The sequence below is a fragment of the Oncorhynchus mykiss genome, chromosome 7 (genome assembly GCF_013265735.2).
Source record: "Oncorhynchus mykiss isolate Arlee chromosome 7, USDA_OmykA_1.1, whole genome shotgun sequence".
NCBI lineage: Eukaryota > Metazoa > Chordata > Actinopteri > Salmoniformes > Salmonidae > Oncorhynchus > Oncorhynchus mykiss.
In genome coordinates this window covers 41,834,955-41,855,071 of record NC_048571.1, presented here as the reverse complement: position 1 = coordinate 41,855,071, position 20,117 = coordinate 41,834,955, and the positions used below count along the sequence as shown (strand labels likewise).

The following is a 20,117-nucleotide window of genomic DNA, read 5'->3' as shown; positions in this document are numbered from 1 at the left end:
GACAGTTATTACTATTTTTGGTATTTTTTGTGATTGCATTTATTAAAAATGTGCATCAATAATAGAAATATGCAACACCTGAAAGAATTGGAAGAACACAATTTTGAGGATTGGATATAAAACAACCATTGTACTGGAAATACTGATTTTTGTTCTGTAAACTACTGGCCTAGGATAACTTACTTTTAGGTGGTATGCTGTATTCAAATGAGTAATGGTCAGCTCAGCTGTCACTGAAGCCAACAAGAGGGTTCTCATCCTGTGTGCTGTGAACAGAATGCTATCTTCTAAAAATGCCAGTTGGAATAATGTGCAGTGTATTATTTCCACCAGGAGGCCAGGGGGGCGCTAAGGAATCTCATTGGTCTCATCTGACCCCTGGGTGAACAGCGTCACAGGCGATGTGTCATTCTACCCAGATCTTGTTGATCACTAACCTCATTCCCTCCCGTCTGTCATGCAATTCCACAACTAGAGCATGATTATAGAGAGATTATCATTTGCAGCGGCGTATGGAGCAAAATAGCTGTTAAAGCTGCCAGTGGTTTTGCTCAAAAATCGACTTTTTCATCATTTTGGACAGTATGTTCACAGTAGGCAAAATGTCCCTTATCGCTATGGCTCTGCCAGTGATGACCGTCCTCCTCTCCTCCTGGCAGGGTAAGTCTTAACGATGGTGCTTGGTTTTTCGAACAGGCCGCGGCACTACGATACATTTCTGGATATAGTTTACACGTGTTGCAAGAATGTATCCATAAATTGTAGCGGTAGACGAATCCACTAGAGACATGGGGCTAATGTATCCAGATAATGCCTCGACGTTCTAAGGGGTGTCCAGACATGATGCATTTTTTCCGGATGTGTCACCTATATTTATTATAGACCTTAATGTATGTTTTGTGTTTTTATTTATTCAAGAATTTCCAGTTTATTTATTTATTCTCGAATGAAATGCGAAACGCACGATAGCCAAATAGTCTCACGCCTACATAGGCAACTGTTATTATGGCCTATATTTGGTCATTTTATCTCGAATATATGTGCCTTTCATTAAGTATACATAATGTTTATTAATCACAAAATAGTCTAATCCGTATTCGAACCCAGTGATGTCAAAGCAATGAATAATTGTCAGAAGTGATCAGGGGAACATCAAATTTAAATTTGATTAGATACACGAAATCAATTGATCAATCCATCGACTGTTACATTATTCATTTAATTATATTTACAGTATATTGAACTAAATGGGGACTGACCTAATTTAAATGAACATACTTTCATATGACATGGGCTCAGATTCCTTTGTAGTTGGTTCTAGTAATGGGCATTCCGAGTATTTTCGGTGAGCCGGCCTATTTGGCTCCTTTCATGTAAAAGAGCCGTCTCATTTGGCTCCCGAATGGCTTTTCGTTCAAAATCGATCGATCTAGGACCAAAGAAAAAATTGCAGATCTCTAAAGTAAAGCCCCCAAAGTAGGCTACCATTATGTCAGATCGTGAAATGCGCGTTCACGTATTGTTTTTGTACTGAGTAATGATTAGATCACCTGGATAATTTATTTTTCATTTTTAAGGATCTGCTAAATGAGCGTGGACCAGAATGATTCGCTCTCCCCACTATTTACAGTTTCTGTAGTGAGGATTCACCCTCATTAGATAATTGTAACTTATCTACAGGTAATCGTTGTTTTGAGCTCAAAGCAGAAGTAACTATGTAAAATGAGGGAGCCAAACGAACGGCTCTTTCACCGATGCTATTCGGTTCCCGACGTTCAAAAAAGAGCTGTTAGTTCGCGAACCAACACATCCCTAGTTGATTAATCTGTGGTCCCTTAGACCAGAAGGAAATTACATTAATTTGGGAGGTAGTGGGGCACCTATGCAAGTGGCATAATTACCTATAACCCTTTTATTTATTTTGATTTCACCTTTATTTAACCAGGTAGGCCAGTTGAGAACAAGTTCTCATTTATAACTGTGACCTGGCTGATTACACTTGAGACTACTCAGTGGGCTTAATATATTTAGTGAGACACCAAATAGCCCATTGGCTACATCTCAACACATAATTACTGTGTAATTACACTTGGAGGTTGAAGAATGACACAGTAAAAATGTTCAGTGGTTACAGGCTGTCCTGTAGGGCCTGACGCTATATGTCCGTCAGGTGCATTCAACTCTGACCCTACGAGATCCGGAGCCTGCTGGGTTTCTGTTCTACCCTCAAACTCAACTCTGGACCTTGAAGCCAGTTACACTGCATTTTTTTTATTTGTTCCCCTCCAATCAGGGACTGATTTAGACCTGGTACACCAGGTGTGTGCAATTAATTATCAGGTAGAACAGAAACCCAGCAGGCTCCGTATCTCGTAGGGTCGGAGTTGAATGCACCTGACCTATGTATAGCATCGGGCCCTACAGGACAGCCTAACGCACATAACCACTGAACATTTTTACTGTGTCATTCTTCAACCTCCAAGTGTAATTACAGAGTAATTATGTGTTGAGATGGAGCCGATGGGCTGTTTGGTGTCTTACTAAATATATTAAGTCCACTGAGTAGTCTCAAGTGTAATCAGCTTTCTTTTGCCTTCGTCAGTCCACCCTTCTGAATCTGTCTTGTCTGGCTCTGTCTGTTTCTCCTTGTCGGTATCTGCAGTGGGTGCCACTGATGACTGCTTGTGGTACGTGGATAAGAATGGTACGTGGCACAACGGTATCCCCTGTCCCCCGATGACCTTCTGTTGTGGGAATTGCCACAAGCGCTACTGTTGCCTGGACGGCCTCAAGAGGATCACGGAGAGGGAGCAGAAGCGCTGCGTGCTCTTCCAGTTCAGGTGTGTGTGTGTGTGTGTTTGCGTGACTGGCTCACTAAATGTCAGAGTACACATGGGTCATATTTTGCTAATTGATTACATTGCTACCCTCAGCACTATATTTCTCTCTGAGAATCCGCCCACAAGCGGCCCTCTTCCGGGGGGCCGGAACTGATTGAATCGGCCCTGAATCGTGTGTCGGACTCGGCCCGGAGTCTAAATGAACGACTGCCCAGAATTGGCCCAAGTACATAGTTTCCGTCTAACAGAATTCAGCTGACTTTGCCAGCATCTTACCAGAATCCCCCCAGAAGTGTCCAGATGCAAATTTAAATGAGTGTATATAAAATTACCCGATTTTAGTCATTTTAAATATTACTACTATACATTTTATACATACAAATAAACCCATCCACAATAAAAAACATTTTGTGCCGGAGGAAACACCATACACCTGGTGACCGTGTCAGCGTGCATGCGTCTAGCTCGCACAGGAGTCTCTACAGCGTGATTGGACAAGGACATCCCGGCCCTCCACTAACTTGGACAACGCTGGGCCAATTGTGTGTCGCCTCATGGGTCTCCCAGGCGCAGCCGGCACGGACCTCAAACGAGCATCTGTAGAAACACAGTTTTGTACTGCGATGCAGTGTCTTAGACCGCTGCGCCACTCGGGAGGTTCCATCCACAAAGTTTTTAATGCTTATCAATTGCCTTGCACAAAGTATCAAAATACTACAATACTACACAGGGCTCTTAAAGAATGTCTTTAAAATGTTAATTGTATTTTCTGATCACAGAAACAATGAGGATTGTGAAATTATGAAATGTTAATTAGATAAAGCAACCCATGTAATTATCCGACAGAGAGTCGCCCCGAGCCTCAAGTAATACATTTGGGCCAGATAACTCACACCGGAATCGGCCCGAGCTCAATCCCCGCATCCTAGCCATAAGTAATACTGCCGAAGGTGGCCCAGGCTCGGGCCACATGACGTCGGCCGAGTCTGATGCTCGATCCAGTGTGCTAGCTGGGCATGTATCAATACAGTTTAGTGGTCACTCTGTATTCCCTCTCGGAGATTGGTGTAATGTTGAGGTAAGTGACCTTGCATCTGAGAGGACACAACACTACAGATTTTTTTCACTCCATAAAAATCTTTCATCACTTAGCACCACTGAGCACACTGGGAGCAGTAACACCCAACTGGAGATCAGGATGGTTTCCAGTAGGGAGAAGATGTGATTTTAAAATGTATTTCACCTTGTAGTGAAACGGAGGTACTTTTAAAAAACTTTTACCCCTTTTTCGTGATATCCAAATGGTAGTTACAGTCTTGTCTCATCACAGCAACTCCCGTACAGACTCAGGAGAGGCGAGCCAGGACTCGAACCAGGATCTCTAGTGGCACAGCTAGCAATTGTGATGCAGTGCCTTAGACCACTGTGCCACTCGGGAGGCCTTTATCTTGTCTTTGACTCATTGTTTTTGCTTTCCGTTCGTCCTAATGAGCATGACCCAGTTTGAAAACACCGTTAAGGTGAAGCAGAAGAGTCCTCTGCACCTACTACTATACTGAACATAAATATAAACGCAACATGCAACAATTTCTACGATTTTGCTAAGTTACAGTTCATATAAGGAATTCAGTCAATTGAAAAAAATTAATGAGGCCCTATTCTATGGATTTCGCATGACTGGGAATAAGGATATGCATCTGTTGGTCACAGATACAGATAGACAAGGCATGGATCAGAAAACCAGTCAGTATCTGGTGTGACCACCATTTGCCTCATGCGGCGCGACACATCTCCTTCGCATAGAGTTGATCTGGCTGTTGGTTGTGGCCTGTGGAATGTTGTCCCACTCCTCCTCAATGGCTGTGCAAAGTTGTTTGATATTCTCGGGAACTGGAACACGCTGTCGTACATGTCTATCCAGAGCATCCCAAACATGCTCAATGGGTGACATGTCTAGTGAGTATGCAGGCCATGGAATAACTAGCTTCCAGGAATTATGTACAGATCCTTGTGACATGGGGCCGTGCATTATCATGCTGAAGCATGATGTGGTGGATGAATGGCACAACAATGGGCATCAGGATCTTGTCAAGGTATTCAAATTGCCATTGATAAAATGCAATTGTGTTCATTGTCTGTAGCTTATGCCTGCCCATACCATAACCCCACCGCCACAATGGGGCGCTCTGTTCACGACGATGACATCAGCAAACCGCTCACCCACATGATGCCATACATGCGGTGTGCTGTTGTGAGACCGGTTGGACGTACTGCCAAATTTAGTAAAACAATGTCGGCTTATGGTAGAGAAATTAACATCCAGCATCCATTGGTTAACTATTTTACTATTTGCGTTGCACTAACTTTTTTGACTCATCACATATGCTGCTGCTACGGTTTATTATCTACCCTGTTACCTAGTCACTCTATTCCTAGTTATATGTACAGTTGAAGTCGGAAGTCCAACACTTAGGTTGGTTTTTCAACCACTCCACAAATTTCTTGTTAACAAACTATAATTTTGGCAAGTTGGTGAGGACATCTACTTTGTGCATGACACAAGTCATTTTTCCAACAATTGTTTACAGACAGATTATTTCACTGTATCACAATTCCAGTGGGTCAGAAGTTTACATACACTAAGTTGACTGTGCCTTAAAACAGTTTGGAAAATTCCAGAAAATGATGTCATGGCTTTAGAAGCTTTTGATAGGCTAATTGACATAATTTGGGTCAATTGGAGGTGTACCTGTGGATGTATTTCAAGGACTACCTTCAAACTCAGTGCCTCTTTGCTTGACATCATGGGAAAATCTAAAGAAATCAGCCAAGACCTCAGAATTTTTTTTTAGACCTCCACAAGGGAGCAGTTTCCAAACACCTGAAGGTACCACGTCTGTACAAACAATAGTACGCAAGTATAAACACCATGGGACCACGCAGCCGCCATATCGCTCAGGAAGGAGACAGGTTCTGTCTCCTAGAGATGAACATACTTTGGTGTGAAAAGTGCAAATCAATCCCAGAACAACAGCAAAGGACCTTGTGAAGATGCTGGAGGAAACGGCTACAAAAGTATCTATATCCACAGTAAAACGAGTCCTATATCGACATAACCTGAAAGGCCGCTCAGCAAGGAAGAAGCCACTGCTCCAAGCCACCATAAAAAGGCCAGACTACGGTTTGCAACTGCACATGGGGACAAAAATCATACTTTTTGGAGAAATGGTCTGATGAAACAAAAATATAACTGTTTGGCCATAATGATCATCATTATGTTTGGAGGAAAAGGGGGAAGCTTGCAAGCCGAAGAACACCATCCCAACCGTGAATCACGGGGGTGGCAGAATCATGTTGTTGGGGTGCTTTGCTGTAGGAGAGACTGGTGCACTTCACAAAATAGACGGCATCATGAAGAAGGAAGATTATGTGGATAAATTGAAGCAACATCTCAAGACATCAGTCAGGAAGTTAAGGCTTGGTCGCAAATGGGCCTTCCAAATGGACAATGATCCCAAGCATACTTCCAAAGTTGTGGCAAAATGGCTTAAGGACAACAAAATCAAGGTATTGGCGTGGCCATCACAAAGCCCTGACCTCAATCCTATAGAACATGTGTGGGCAGAACTGAAAAAGTGTGTGCGAGCAAGGAGGCCTACAAACCTGACTCAGTTACACCAGCTCTGTCAGAAGGAATGGGCCAAAATTCACCTAACTTATTGTGGGAAGCTTGGCTACCTGAAACGTTTGACCCAAGTTAAACAATTTAAAGGCAATGGTACCAAATACTAATTGAGTGTCTGTAAACTTCTGACCCACTGGGAATGTGATGAAAGAAATAAAAGCTAAAATAAATCATTCTCTTCTATTATTCTGACATTTCACATTCTTAAAATAAAGTGGTGATCCTGACTGACCTAAGACAGGGAATTTTTACTAGGATTAAATGTCAGGAATTGTGAAAAACTGAGTTGAAATGTATTTGGCTAAGGTGTATGTAAACTCCCGACTTCAACTGTACATATCTACCTCAATTACCTCATACCCCTGCACATCATCTCTGTACTGGTACCCCGTACCAAGTTATCGTTACAGATTGTGTATTTATTAATTGTATTATTACCTGTTATTACTTTTCTATTATTTCTCTATTTTCTTTCTCCATTGTTGGAACGGGACCTTGTGTAAGCCTACACCTGTTTTTTACGAATCATGTGACAAATACAATTCATAACGCTTCTCAGTTTAAGAGTGCTGATATAGGATCAGTCACCTCCGACCATGTCCTGGTATTCATTATGATCTAAAAGGTCAAACTGATCCTAGGACAGCACCCCTTTACTCTGAGACGCTTTGTGAATAGCTGAGCTTGAGGCAGAGATGGGACTGGATAGCAGTTTATGAACCTTGGAACTATGGGGTCACAGGGTAACTCTGTGGATGAAACAGTTGGTAATTGCTATATTGATACTTTTGCACGTAATGTTAGAATGAAGTAGATAATGTGTTGATATTACTCTGTGGAAGCTTTTAGAAAGAGTCTGAGGTGGTTTCCCCTCCCTTCCTCTCCTAGCCCTACCACCATCGCCGGTATTGCTTCGTCCATCCTGCTCTTCGTGGCTATCATTGCTACCATGGTGTGCTGCTTCATGTGTTCCTGCTGTTACCTTTACCAGCAACGACAGCAGCGTGGCAGGACTCCCTATGACGGTAGCATGATGGATAATTGCTAACAGAATGTGTTAATATGACAGATGATGTGTGTATACAATGTGGTGTTTTTCGCAAAATTGTCATTTGGAATTGCAGTTGGGAAGGGTTTGAAGTCTGCCTGCTTTTGAATGTTATAATGTCAGACGGAGTTATAATGTCAAAATAATTTGGGACTTATACAAGGCGAAAATGGGGATGCGGGGGGTTCTTTGAATTAGTGCGATCATCACAGTATACCGTATTCCTATATTGACTCAATTATATGCTTCAACCTCAGCCCAGCACATCCCAATGGCCAGCTACCCTGTGGAGCCCATGTATGACGCTTACGGCAAGCCGCTGGTGATGGGACATCCTGATTATCAGCACCCTGGTTACCCAATGGCACCTCAGTATTCTGGCATGCCCCAGCCATACCCCATGATGCAACCCGGGCCGTTCCCCCCGTACCCCATGGCAGACCCTGGCTACCCTCAGGGAGGTAAGAGGACAATCTGAAACACCTTTATGATCACTACTGAGTGATGTGATTTGTAGACGAATGCCATATCAGTGTCTGAAGAGTAAACACAATCCTGAAGCACATTTTTTAGAAAAAGACAGATAATTGTATTCTATGTCACAGTTGAAGCTTTTACTGTTGTGTGTGTTGCAGCACCCCCTCCTTACTCCCCGCCACAGTACACTCCCCACCCCGGTCACTGATGGGATGAAAGCAAGTACTGTACATGGAGAGGAGAAACAAACTAAGCACTGCGTCAAGATGAGAAGGCGACCACAAGAAGGCAACCATGGCTCCGGCTCTCCTAACGGTTGCCTCGTGAAAGATAACCAGAGGCACTTTATTGTCCTTTATTTTCTACGTCCTTTAAAGGAACAGGAGCATATGCTGAGTTGGGGGTTCTCCTGTCTGTCCTGGCACTGAACTTGATTCCTACTGACAGTCTAATGTGGAAAATGTCACACCATTCCAAAGTGAGGTTAACCCACCATCATCCGTGCACTTACTCTGACATCTATCCCTCACAATTAGCGTAACCCAAGACGGCGTTCTTCAAGGTCACATGCTTTGTTTGACATGAATTCTCTGCTTAAGACATTTGACTTGAGGAATGGTGAATGTCTGTCTCTCACATGTTTGCTTGGCTTTAATCCGGTAGTGGACAGAGCGAGGGTCATACCTGCAGATAACAGGGTGTGCATGAGAGCTGGTTGACTCTTATCTGTTGTATTAAAGTCAGAATGCTCAGAAGAGTTGACGGCTCCTCTCGCTCTGTCGGACCCCTTTTAGTCAGCTCTCTGTGGGGATTTCTTTGTTAACTCATGCTCAGCTTGTCTTCTGTAATATATTAACATTTACTTTATGTATATTCGAACGTCAGTTAGACAGTACATGTTCTGCTACATACCAATTTGTCATGGTACTCAAGATGTCAGAAATACGTTTATTTATTAGTGGAATCTGTATGAATGTTAATTTTCAGTAATATATCCAGCCAATATTTAACTTAAATAACACATCTGAGCCTCGTGTCATCGTGAATTCAAGGAACTGTTTCAAGACATATTTTGTCGACAATATCTGAACATGTCTTATTATTGTTGTAACAGACACAACTTTTTTTTTTAAATGTTTGACCATGAAATGCTTCGAGCATTTCCTCACACTGTCTTTATTTTTGGCTATGATCTTTTTCTCTGAGCCATTGTTGTGCCCCTTGTAGGATGTTGGAACTGTACGTGTTGAGCATGTTGTACAGTTTACTATTAGTAACCACTGAAGGGCTCGTCCCAGGTCAAATGTATCGGATCAGGTGACATTCTATTTTACCCACCCTGAGATTCTTAACAGATTTTTCTATGGAATCATTTTGAGAGTTTTAGCATATTTGTTCAGAGAGGAATGATGAAGCAATCGTGCAATAGATATACAGATTCTTCTTGGCCAGCCCGTGTTTAAACGTGTCAATGTAAAACAGTGACATACTCTTATTCATAAACCCTATTGATATTTTATTATTTGAATTGGATTACTGTAATGTTTTTTATCAACATGTAAAGTGTACATGTTGTGGGTTGAGAACGTTTGAACTGTTTAGAATTTCTGCATACATTTGACCTAGAGTGTGAGTCTTACTAATAGATCAAGTTGACCCTGATTTTAAACAAATAACACAAAAACAATTGTACCCTTTAATTTCTTTATTGAGACAATTGATCCAACATTACATTTCGTCGTTGGAAAAAGTATGTGAACCTCTTAGATTAATCATCTGAATTAAGTGTATTAAAGTAGTCAAAAGTGTAGTATTCGGTCCCATATTCCTAGCATGCAGTGACTACATCAAGTTTGTGACTTTTTATAAACTCCTGGGATGCATTTGCAGTTTGTTTTAAAAGTGTTTTGGTTTATGTTTTGCCCAACAGAAACGTGACGGCTTGTCTTTTTGGAGTCACTTTTATTTTTAGGTAAGAATAGAGCCTGTTTTTGAACGTTTCCACATTCATGTGGATGCTACCGCCATGATGGATAATCATGAATAGATCATGAATGATGTTAAGTGAGAAGGTTACAAACGTCTTATCTACTCAATTAAAAATACAAATACTCCAGTCATCATTCCCCATTCGGTTACTATTGGGAAGAACATCATCCAAAACCCGACAAAAACAAACTGCAAATGCATCCAGAGGTTTTGTAGTCACAAGCTTGATGTAGTCATTACATGCTAGGAACCAAATACTATACTTTTGACTACTTAAATACACTTAATGCAGATGATTAATCTAGAGGTTCACATACTTTTCCTAACAAAGAAATTGAATGTTGGATCAATTGTCTCAGTAAAGAAATTTAAAAGTACAATTGTTTTTGTATTATTTGATTAAACATGTTCACATCTATTATGACATTTTAGGTAAAAATGTAAGCAGAAATACAGAAAATCACAAGTTCACAAGCACATAATTGAAAAAAACTTTCTAAATTTTGAATGCACATTTTTTTTTTTTGTTGTACATTTTACCAGAGCGTAAATTACATTTGTTACTAGTAGAACAGTTCCCAGCTCTTACTTGTTGGTTGTCTGTTGTTTAATGGATGGTAAGACATTGTAATACAATAAGTGCTATGTTTTTTTTCTTTCGAATAACATAAATTATAACTTTGAAATGTAAAATCCAGCAGACTACTGTCGTGTATTGCATGGTGCGCTTTCAAATAGTTAACAAACAAACAACCCTTTTGATGTGTCGCCTTGAAATCAATGATATCATTACTGTGAGTGTGTGGAACTTTAGTTTATTAGGAGAAGTTTGGGTGACACCCTCTTAGAGGTGGATTCTGAATCTAGTTGGAAGGCAGAAAAGTAAGTATTGGCTTTCAAACCCAGTCAATTTATAACTGAATGAATCAAATTGCGGAGGCTATGACAGTAATGCAATTTTACTACAGCATTTTGACCACTAGATGTCCTTAAAATTGATACTTTGCAGCCAAGTGAAAAATCTGTTTTACATTAAAAAATATATTTGTGAACTATGTCCTATGAACACGATGTTGCACTTTGTTGTAACAATTTTCTCACGTATTTTGTAGTCATTAGCTTGTTATTAGTTATTAGCTCATTCGACTATGTCATAAAACACCTCAATAGAATAGACACCTCTTCAAAGCCTACAAATTCAACTTTCATTGTTTAAACAAAAATATATAATTGTCTGTGTTCATTGAACACCAAACCCTCTTGGAACTAATGCTGTAATCATGAAAGAGGAAGTAGCACTGTGTTATACCATGCTTTGGCATTTCTCATAAACTCAGCCCTTCCCATTGCCTTTAAAGGACTATGTACCCTGCACTAAATATGGACATGCAGTTTCAAAGGATTTCAAAGAATGTCCCAGCCTTTCAGACCAACTTTCATGATAGACTAACACACTCCATACTGGTACCCTGACTGCAAGCCCAGTCTCAAGTCCTCCCTCTTAGCACCAGGATTGAGGCCTCTGGTGGCTTCTCAGTGAGACGGACACCACCTTCGGCCCATGGGGAGATTCTGTAGGCTCCTACACTAGGAAAGCACACTTTTCTAAAGGAGACACCATACAGCTTGTAGGCTACGAACTCTTTTAATCTGTTCTGCTGTGAGGGTGTTTTCTTCTCCAGCCAGAGGCGACCATGTCCAGGAGGAAGGTGAGGGGACTGACGCGGACGGGGCGGCAGGTGAGCGAGGACCCTGACCTGGATGTCCTTTTGTCCAACCTGTCCCCCGAGCAGATTGAGGAGCTGGAGAAGGAGGTATTGGTGGCCCCCAACCTGGATCTCAATGAGGAAAGAGCCATAGAGCAGCCTGCCACTAACACTGTCCGGGACCGGGATGCTAAGCTGGACAGCCGGGAGTGTCCAGGGAAGCTCAGCCAAAAGGAACAGTCTATTGAGGTATGATTACTAAACGCCGAGTCATACAGTGGAACTCCCCCACAGTTCATGTTTATTATGTGTGAGACAGAGTTGGCCTGAAGTCCACCTTGTGAGATGTTTTACTGACACAATCTGTCACCTTAATTGTTTATCCTATGTTTTTCTACCCGGTTGATCCCTTACCTGCCTCTTTTGCTAGGGTATGTTTAATCTCAGGGATACTGACAAAATTGATAGTGGTGGAAGTTAATCACATCCTCTCAGACAGACATCCGCTCCACCCGTTTAACTTATTTACTCTTATACGGTAACAAGCCTCATTCTGGTCAATAGGACTGGCTGTTGGAAACCAGATAAAGAAATTACAATTCAAAAATGTCTGAAAGATAGTTCATTTACGTTCCTGTTCCTTAAACGGGTATTTTTATGATACTTCTGAAATATTCCCCTGCCAACTGGATGTTCCAGCAGTTCATAAACGGTGCTCCGCTGCTGTTCGTTCTTATGGCAGGAAAAAAAACACTCACGTATACCTTTCACATTCTTCGCACAAGTCCCCTTTGGTAAACAGAGAAAATGCTTAAAGATGCAGCCATCAAAGCAATCTTGTGCACAGTGTCGCCTGATTTTGCTATCGCTTTGTAGTTTATAGGTCAACGATGAGTTTGTTTTTAGTGGACAGCTTTTTTGACGCAGGGCCCCGCCGGGTAGGGAAAAACAGAGCCAGGGGATAACTGTTGGACGTGTATAGAGAAGAGCACTTCAAATGATGGATCCGGGGCCCTGTGGAGCTCCTTAATCCCGGCATGATGGAATTCCTTGGTTGATTGCTCCTGTGCTGCTCAATGCCTTTTAAGGAAACATCTGCCAGGGCTGCAGCCTCGAGCAAACCAAACAGATGGAGCAAGGCTCACAACTGAAACACTCAGAGTAGCTGCTCCGCAAATGCATTTCTGCACTACTAACAGACTCCCCCCGTGCACACTGTAAACACGCGGTGTCTATCGTCAAGTTTACATTACACGCTGTGGTCTTATGTCATGGCTTATGTCGTACTGTGCTCTCCATGCCAACAAGTTACGCTTCACACATAGACAAGTTGAGCACAAACAAAGACTCGTTTGAATACCTGATATTTCTCGAGAACACAAATGAACTAAATGCATGTTTTTGTGTAAATCGTTAGAAACAGCAAAGGCAAGGTTAGGTCATCATGGACACAAACTGATTTGTAGCTGGTGGACAGGCATATGATTAGTCATGTTGATAGGGCTGTTGGTGGTCATGCAGTGATGACCATAACAGGCAAGGCACATTACGACTGAGAACACATCACTCTAATTGGATTTGACAGTAGAAAACGATTAGATTCTTGTGTAGATTATTGAAAGTCATGTAAGTGTATGCTTTTCCAATTCACTTCATGTGGAAACGTCCCTATGTCATGTTTCTTCTCCTGCAGGGGGAACCCAAGAAAGAGAGCCGGAAACAAGAGTACCTGAGGAAGATGGGCCTGAGTCAGGAGGGGAAAGAAGGAAGGGGGATCAGAAGGCAATCAAGTATCACAACAGAACGAGTGAACAAGATGGAGGAGAGAAATGACAAAAGACCAGACCGCACTAAAGAGGACAGGGTCAGCCTGTCCAATAGATATAGGACAGAGGAGAGCAAAGACAAAGAAGTGAAAGAGACCCCTAGAGAAAGATTCAGGAGAGAAGAGAGGAAGGACGCTGAAGTGAAAGACACAACTGGAGACAGATCCAGGAGAGAGGAAAGTAACGACAGCGATGTAAAGGATACAACTCGAGAAAAATACAGGAGAGGGGAGAAGAGGGACGGTGATGTTAAAGAAACGGCTAGAGACAGATTCGGGAGACAGGAGAGTCGGGACCGTTTAGAGAAAGGGGATGCCAAGGAAAGGGAGAGGAACGAGGACAACAAGCTTATGGAGAAAAGAGACAGGAGGTTGAGCACCAGTAATAAGACAAAGGAAATGATCTCCAAGTTACAAGAGAAGAAAGAAAACGAGGCGATCAAGGGGAAAGAAAGAAAAGAGGATATGAAAAAAAGAGATGAGAACAAGACAAGGGGACTTGTGTCAAAGTTTGTGGAGAAGCAAAGTCGGGTTGAAGAGAGTCAAACAGACGATAAAAAAAACAGAGTGGAAGAGAAGGACAAGCCAGGGAAGGACAAGTCTGACTCAAAACTTGAGAGACAACAGTCGCCAGCTGAGAAGGAGAGCGGAAGTGAGAAGCAAGTGGAGAAGGAAGATCCCAAGGAGAAAGCGAAAGAAGACGGTAAGGAGAATAAGAAAGATGTGGGGTTAAAGCATAAGGAAAGTATAAAAGAGAAAGATAGGAGGAGTATTAGAGACAAGGAAAGAGAAGAGAAAAGGGAAACTGAGGAGAAAAGGGGAAAAGATGCAAACGAAGGACTAAAATCCAGCAAGGGTGAGGAACAGCGTGGGAACTGTGTGACGAACAAGAGCACACCGAGCAAGACCAAAGTAGAGGAGGAAGAAGACGAGGACTCCAGCATGTTCAGTGACCTCATAGAGCAAGTTTGCAGCAACGACCCCACCATGACAGAGCTCAACGTGAACAACTCGGAGGTCATCAAGGCTAAAACACTCATCCAGTTTGCAGAGGCCTTGAATAAAAACACCCATATTAAGACTTTTGCCCTGGCCAACTGCCGTGCTGATGACCACGTGGCCTACGCCATTGCGGGCACCTTACGCACCAATACGTCTATCACAAGCATCAACCTGGATTCCAACCTTCTCACCCCCAAGGGTATAATGGCCCTGATCCAGGCCTTGCAGAAAAACACTACACTCACCGAGCTGCGCTTCCACAACCAGAGACACATCTGCGGAGGCAAGACAGAGATGGAGATGACCAAGATACTGAAAGACAACACCACCCTCCTGAAGCTGGGCTACGGCTTTGAGCTGGCCGGCCCACGCATGACCATGACCAACATCCTGAGCCGCAACATGGACAAGCAGCGACAGCGGCGCCTACAGGAGCAGAAGCTGGCCCAGGCCAACGGTGAGAAGAAAGGGATGCTGGAGGTGCCCAAGACTGCTGGGGGATTCCTCAGGGTTTCCCCCAAGGCTTCCCCTAAACCCTCCCCACACCCCTCACCAATGCCCTCCCCAAAGTTGACTCAAAAAAGAGGACCAGGAGGGGGCCCTCCTCCACCCCCTCCTCCTGGGGGCCCACCCCCACCTCCACCCCCCATGCTACACATAGACTCCCTGCGAAACTCCCTGACGCCCGCATCACAGAGGAAGATGGATGATAAGGCCAACAAAGCCGGTGGTACGAACTCTAGGGACCAACTCCTGGACTCCATTAGGAATACCAATATGAAGAAACTGAAGAAGGTAAGATGGGGCAAAGATCCATTGCTGATAGACATTGAAAGAGTTAGGGTTGGCAGGGATGCTCAGTCACAGATTGTAACACATTTATACGTAACTTCAGAAAGTATTCACACAACCCTTGACTTTTTCCACATTTTGTTATGTTACAGCCTGAATTTAAAATTGATTACATTTAGATTTTGTGTCACTGATCTACACACAATACCCCATAATGTCAAAGTGGAATTTTGTTTGTAGAAATGTTTTAGAAATGAATAAAAAATGTAAAGCTGAAATGTCTTGAGTCAAGAAGTGTTCAACCCCTTTGTTATGGCATGCCTAAATACGTTTAGGAGTAAAGATGTGCTTAACAAATTGCATAATAAGTTGCATGGACTCATTCCGTGTTCAATAATAGTGTTTAACATGATTTTTGAATAACTACCATATCTCTGTATCCCACACATACAATTATCTGTAAGATCCCTCAATCGAGTAGTGATTTTCAAGCACAGATTCAACCACAAAGACTAGGAAGTTTTTTTCAATGCCTCACGAACAAGGGCGCTGATTGGTAGATGTGTAAATAATTCTAAAGCAGATGCTGAATATCTCTTGGAGCAAAGTTATTAATTAGGATTTGGATGGTGTATCAATACATTCAGTCACTACAAATATACAGACATCCTTCCTAACTCAATTGCCGTATAGGAAGATAACTGCTCAAGGATTTCACCATGAGGCCAATGGTGATTTTAAAACAGTTACAGAGTTGGATGGTTGTGTTATGAGAAAACTGAGGATGGATCAACAACAACGTAGTTACTCCACAATACTAACCTAAATGACAGAGTAAAAAGAAGGAAGCCTGTACAGAAAAAAAAATATTCCAAAACATGCATCCTGTTTGCAACAAAGCACTTAAGTAATTCTGCAAAAAATATGGCAAAGAAGTTACATTTTTGTCCTGATTACAAAGTGTTATGTTTGGGGCGAATCCAACACAACACATCACTGAGTACGACTCTTAATATTGTCAAGCATGGTGGTGGCTGCATCATGTTATGGGTATGCTTGCCATCGGCAAGGACTTGGGAGTTGTGGGGAAAAAATAAACAGAATACAGCTATAAGCACAGGCAAAATCTTTGAGAAAATCCTGGTTCAGTCTGCTTTCCAACAGACACTGGGAGAATAATTCATACTTCAGCAGAACAATAACCTAAAACACAAGGCCAAAGCTACACTGGCGTTGCTTACCAAGACGACATTGAATGTTCTTGAGTGGTCTAGTTACAGTTTTCACTTAAATTTGCTTTGAAAATCTATGGCAAGACTTGACAATGGCTGTCTATTAATGATCAACAATCAATTTGACAGAGCTTGAAGAATTTTTTAAATAATAAATGTCAAATATTGTACAATCCAGGTGTGCAAAGCTCTTAGACTTACCGAAAAAAGACTCACTGGTGTAATCGCCGCCAAAGGTGCTTCTACAAACTATTGACTCAGGGGTGTAAATCCTTATGTATATTGGTTCCATTTTCAATAAATTTGCTAAAATATCTGAAAACATGTTTTCCCTTTGTCAGTATGGGATATTGTTTGTAGATGGGTGAGAAAGAAATCTGTTTAATCCATTTTGAATTCTGGCTGTAACACAACAACATGTGGAATAAGTCAAGGGGTACGAATACTTTCTGAAGGCACTGTATATGCATACAGTATCCATACACTCTCCCCTCTCTTCCTACAGGTTGCGGTACCAAAACTGTTGCAGTAATCCCCTGGAATGGAGAGTGAAAGCCAAGGAAGAGGAAGGACACAGATCTCACGGAGGATCGAAACTCCAACACATCCCACGCACAGACTGACACCCAGTCTTACCACTGTGCTGCGGGATGGATAAGGCAGGCAAGCAGAGAGTGAAAATTGAGATTTCTATTGGATGTACAGCCTTCACTGTGCCACGAGTTCTCTCCTCAAACTTAACACTGGACCGCAGGGACCCCGTGGAGGGAGAAGAGGGCAGAGTTTTGCAGCAGGACGTGCCCTGGGGTCCTAGTTGTCTGCCTTTGTCTGTGTTGATGCTTTTCCTGTCATTTGCACTAGATTATGAAGCATAAGGTGACAAAAGCATATGATATGTAAGATGTGGGGGCGTGTAAAATTCTATAAAAAAATATATATACAAAACTACTTTTAACATTCATTGAAATATTGGATGGTAATTTTACATTTTATTTGTTTGTGGAGGGAATCACTTGGAATTTTGCCCAAACTGCTGATTCTCCATGGCATATTATCAGGGAATTCAAACGGGGTTCGATTTCAGCAATTCACAGGGGGAGAAAGGGTGGTTTGTAATGTGTGTCATTGCCATATCTCAAGACTGACATCTCAGGCAAAGTTTTACACATAAAAAGCAACCTAGAATCCCAGTCTTCTTAGAAAGACTCAGGAAGGAAGTAAAGTTTTTGGGGGATTTAAGTATGGTCAACCTTTAAGTACTAACAAAGTTATACAACAACGTTTAGTAATAACAATGTTATTTATAAATATATTTTCATACATTTTGCTCAAAATAATGATTCTAACATAGAAAGAAATGAGAATGTCAAAAGCAAAGAAAACAAATCACAGAATACAGCGACAACAATGCAAACATATTCCAGGCTAGATGTCTTACTACAAGTCAAGTCTTACGACTAAAGATTTTAAAACAGTTTATTTTATTACCATGGCAGAGCAAAATTAATGTCTCTTTCAGTGTGATGATATTGTACAGAGCGGTTTGCCACTCTAAAAGTGACTATTGACTATTGCATGCATAATGTGGTTTCTGTTTCATTTTGGACTTCATTAATATGTTACAGAGCCTATAAAAAAAGTACTGGTATGTTTGCAATTAAAAGTGTCATATAATACACTTTATTATAATAACTTCACAATCAAGTACATCTTCAAAAAAAAATAACATGAAGATACAGGATGGAGACACATCTGTCCATTATTTGATGGTAGTCTAATACAGTACAGTAGGCAACTGATACATTTACTGTATTTTGTTTGAATGTTTAACCTGTACATGCAATATTTTCCTTTCAGGTGGACATTTCCCCGGTTTTCAATGTAATATATCTTAATAATACAATTTATACTGCTTGAGAAATATTAAGTTGTCTATGTCAGTCTGTCTATTGATTGGTTGACGGAATCAGAAATTATTTCCAAAATCTATATAAGATATGTTGTCTCAGTAGAGCCCTGTAACCTGCAAAGATATTGAAACTGATGTGAGAGGACATTTTGTGACCAAATGGACAATTCTGTGTGCCACGCCAAGTATATGATGTCAAATAGATTATAATGAAAGGTTTGTGTGCACACACACAGAGCAATGAAGTGTACCTTAGCAAAGCTAATGATCTAATGCACTGTTGTGTGTGTGTGTATTTCAATCTGATTTCCATTTCTGCACACGTCTGGCTGACAACACTAAATGGAATGTGATCTTTAGTGAGAGAGAGTATACACTGTTTCCAACAGATTCACACCTACAAGATCATGTCCTTCACACAACTGACAAAAGAGAGGGAACTTAACTGTCTACTTCTAGTAGTGAATATGTGTTACCATGTTTTGACATCTGACACTGGGGGTTGAGAGGGATAGCGACAGGCCAGTTTACGTCTTGACTGCCTCGGCATCCACGAAATGCCTATATTTGGTCATTTCTCAATGAAGACTTGCACAGTGATTCATTCCTTTCTTGTTCTTAATAATGGGAGGTGGGCCAGCGGTCTGTCTGGCTCTCCCCATGAACACTGGTCTGATGGGGAGAGGGAATGGAGGAGGAGTGGGAGTGGGGGTAGTAGGAAAAAATCTGAATAGATGTAGATTATTGGATTAAATGCAAACAGTGGGCTATTCCTGAATCTCCTAAGAAATTATTGCCTTTTGTAATTACACTTCATATGAGCTTTTCCTAACCTCTGGCCTGAATCATTTAAAGGAGAGAATAAAGAAAGAGTTTGGTTTTTGGAGAGCATTTAAACAAAAAGTACTTGGAGAACTAGCTGGAAAACTAGAATATCAATTCAAATCTAAAAGGGACACAAGTTGTTTTCTGGCCATAGGGCCCCGAGTTTTTCCTTGGCTTATTTCTATTTTAGTGACAAGTTATCCGTGAAGATAAAACAATAGAAATAAAAAATATAGCTGTGAGCAGCAATGAATGGGGTTCACAGGATGACAGAAAGGACACAAGATCAACTGAATAACAAAGCAAGCACTCTATAATGTAAGAAATATCTTCCTTTATGTGCAATCCAGTATAAATACAAAATCTGGAGTGAAGCTGACGTATGGTTCATGAGGAGAAGAGGAATGCAGATGATTTTGTGCATTATTGCCATATATGCAAAGAATTAGTTAATAGTTCCTTTTTTTTCAAATATAAATACCAAATTTAGTGTGGTTCGCCTTAGGGACGTCCATGATAGCGATGACAAGTTTCAAGTGGAGTGGATTTACAGTGGTTTAAATGGACATTTGTAAATAACTCAGCCATCTTTTGACCAATCCCTTAGCTTTTCTCAAACAAAGTTTAGTGTAATTTTATCCAATAGTTTATGAGAATATATATTTTTTTAGCATATTAGCATATGTGCTAATATGAATCTACTGGTGTAGTGTGGCCATCTTTGAATCCGAAAGACCAAATGTTGACTTTTAGTCCATGAGAAGATTTTTTATGGTTATTTTAAGCA

General features: G+C 41.4%; 2 protein-coding genes across 2 annotated transcripts; both read left to right on the top strand.

Moving 5' to 3' along the window:
- Nucleotides 1-409: 409 nt before the first annotated feature.
- LOC110527778 (protein shisa-4) lies at nucleotides 410-10,736 on the top strand. The gene is made up of 5 exons (XM_021609283.2): nucleotides 410-660; nucleotides 2,663-2,840; nucleotides 7,414-7,550; nucleotides 7,831-8,034; nucleotides 8,209-10,736. Exons 1-5 carry the CDS (start codon nucleotides 585-587, stop codon nucleotides 8,256-8,258), a joined length of 645 nt encoding a protein of 214 aa, XP_021464958.1. The 5' UTR covers nucleotides 410-584; the 3' UTR covers nucleotides 8,259-10,736.
- Nucleotides 10,737-11,451: 715 nt separating this feature from the next.
- On the top strand, nucleotides 11,452-19,394 carry LOC110527777 (leiomodin-1). Its single transcript, XM_021609282.2, has 3 exons — nucleotides 11,452-11,994; nucleotides 13,439-15,367; nucleotides 17,102-19,394. Exons 1-3 carry the CDS (start codon nucleotides 11,734-11,736, stop codon nucleotides 17,126-17,128), a joined length of 2,217 nt encoding a protein of 738 aa, XP_021464957.2. The 5' UTR covers nucleotides 11,452-11,733; the 3' UTR covers nucleotides 17,129-19,394.
- The last annotated feature ends 723 nt before the right edge of the window (nucleotides 19,395-20,117 follow it).

What these genes read in the sequence shown, in the direction of transcription:
- LOC110527778 (XM_021609283.2), top strand. Translation starts at nt 585, where the DNA reads ATGTTCACAGTAGGCAAAATGTCCCTTATCGCTATGGCTCTGCCAGTG. An exon ending in CCTCCTCTCCTCCTGGCAGG is followed by an intron (nt 661 to 2,662) that starts GTAAGTCTTAAC and finishes CGGTATCTGCAG; the next exon opens with TGGGTGCCACTGATGACTGC. An exon ending in CCCTGGCTACCCTCAGGGAG is followed by an intron (nt 8,035 to 8,208) that starts GTAAGAGGACAA and finishes TGTGTGTTGCAG; the next exon opens with CACCCCCTCCTTACTCCCCG.
- LOC110527777 (XM_021609282.2), top strand. Translation starts at nt 11,734, where the DNA reads ATGTCCAGGAGGAAGGTGAGGGGACTGACGCGGACGGGGCGGCAGGTG. An exon ending in AAAAGGAACAGTCTATTGAG is followed by an intron (nt 11,995 to 13,438) that starts GTATGATTACTA and finishes CTTCTCCTGCAG; the next exon opens with GGGGAACCCAAGAAAGAGAG. An exon ending in ATATGAAGAAACTGAAGAAG is followed by an intron (nt 15,368 to 17,101) that starts GTAAGATGGGGC and finishes CTCTTCCTACAG; the next exon opens with GTTGCGGTACCAAAACTGTT.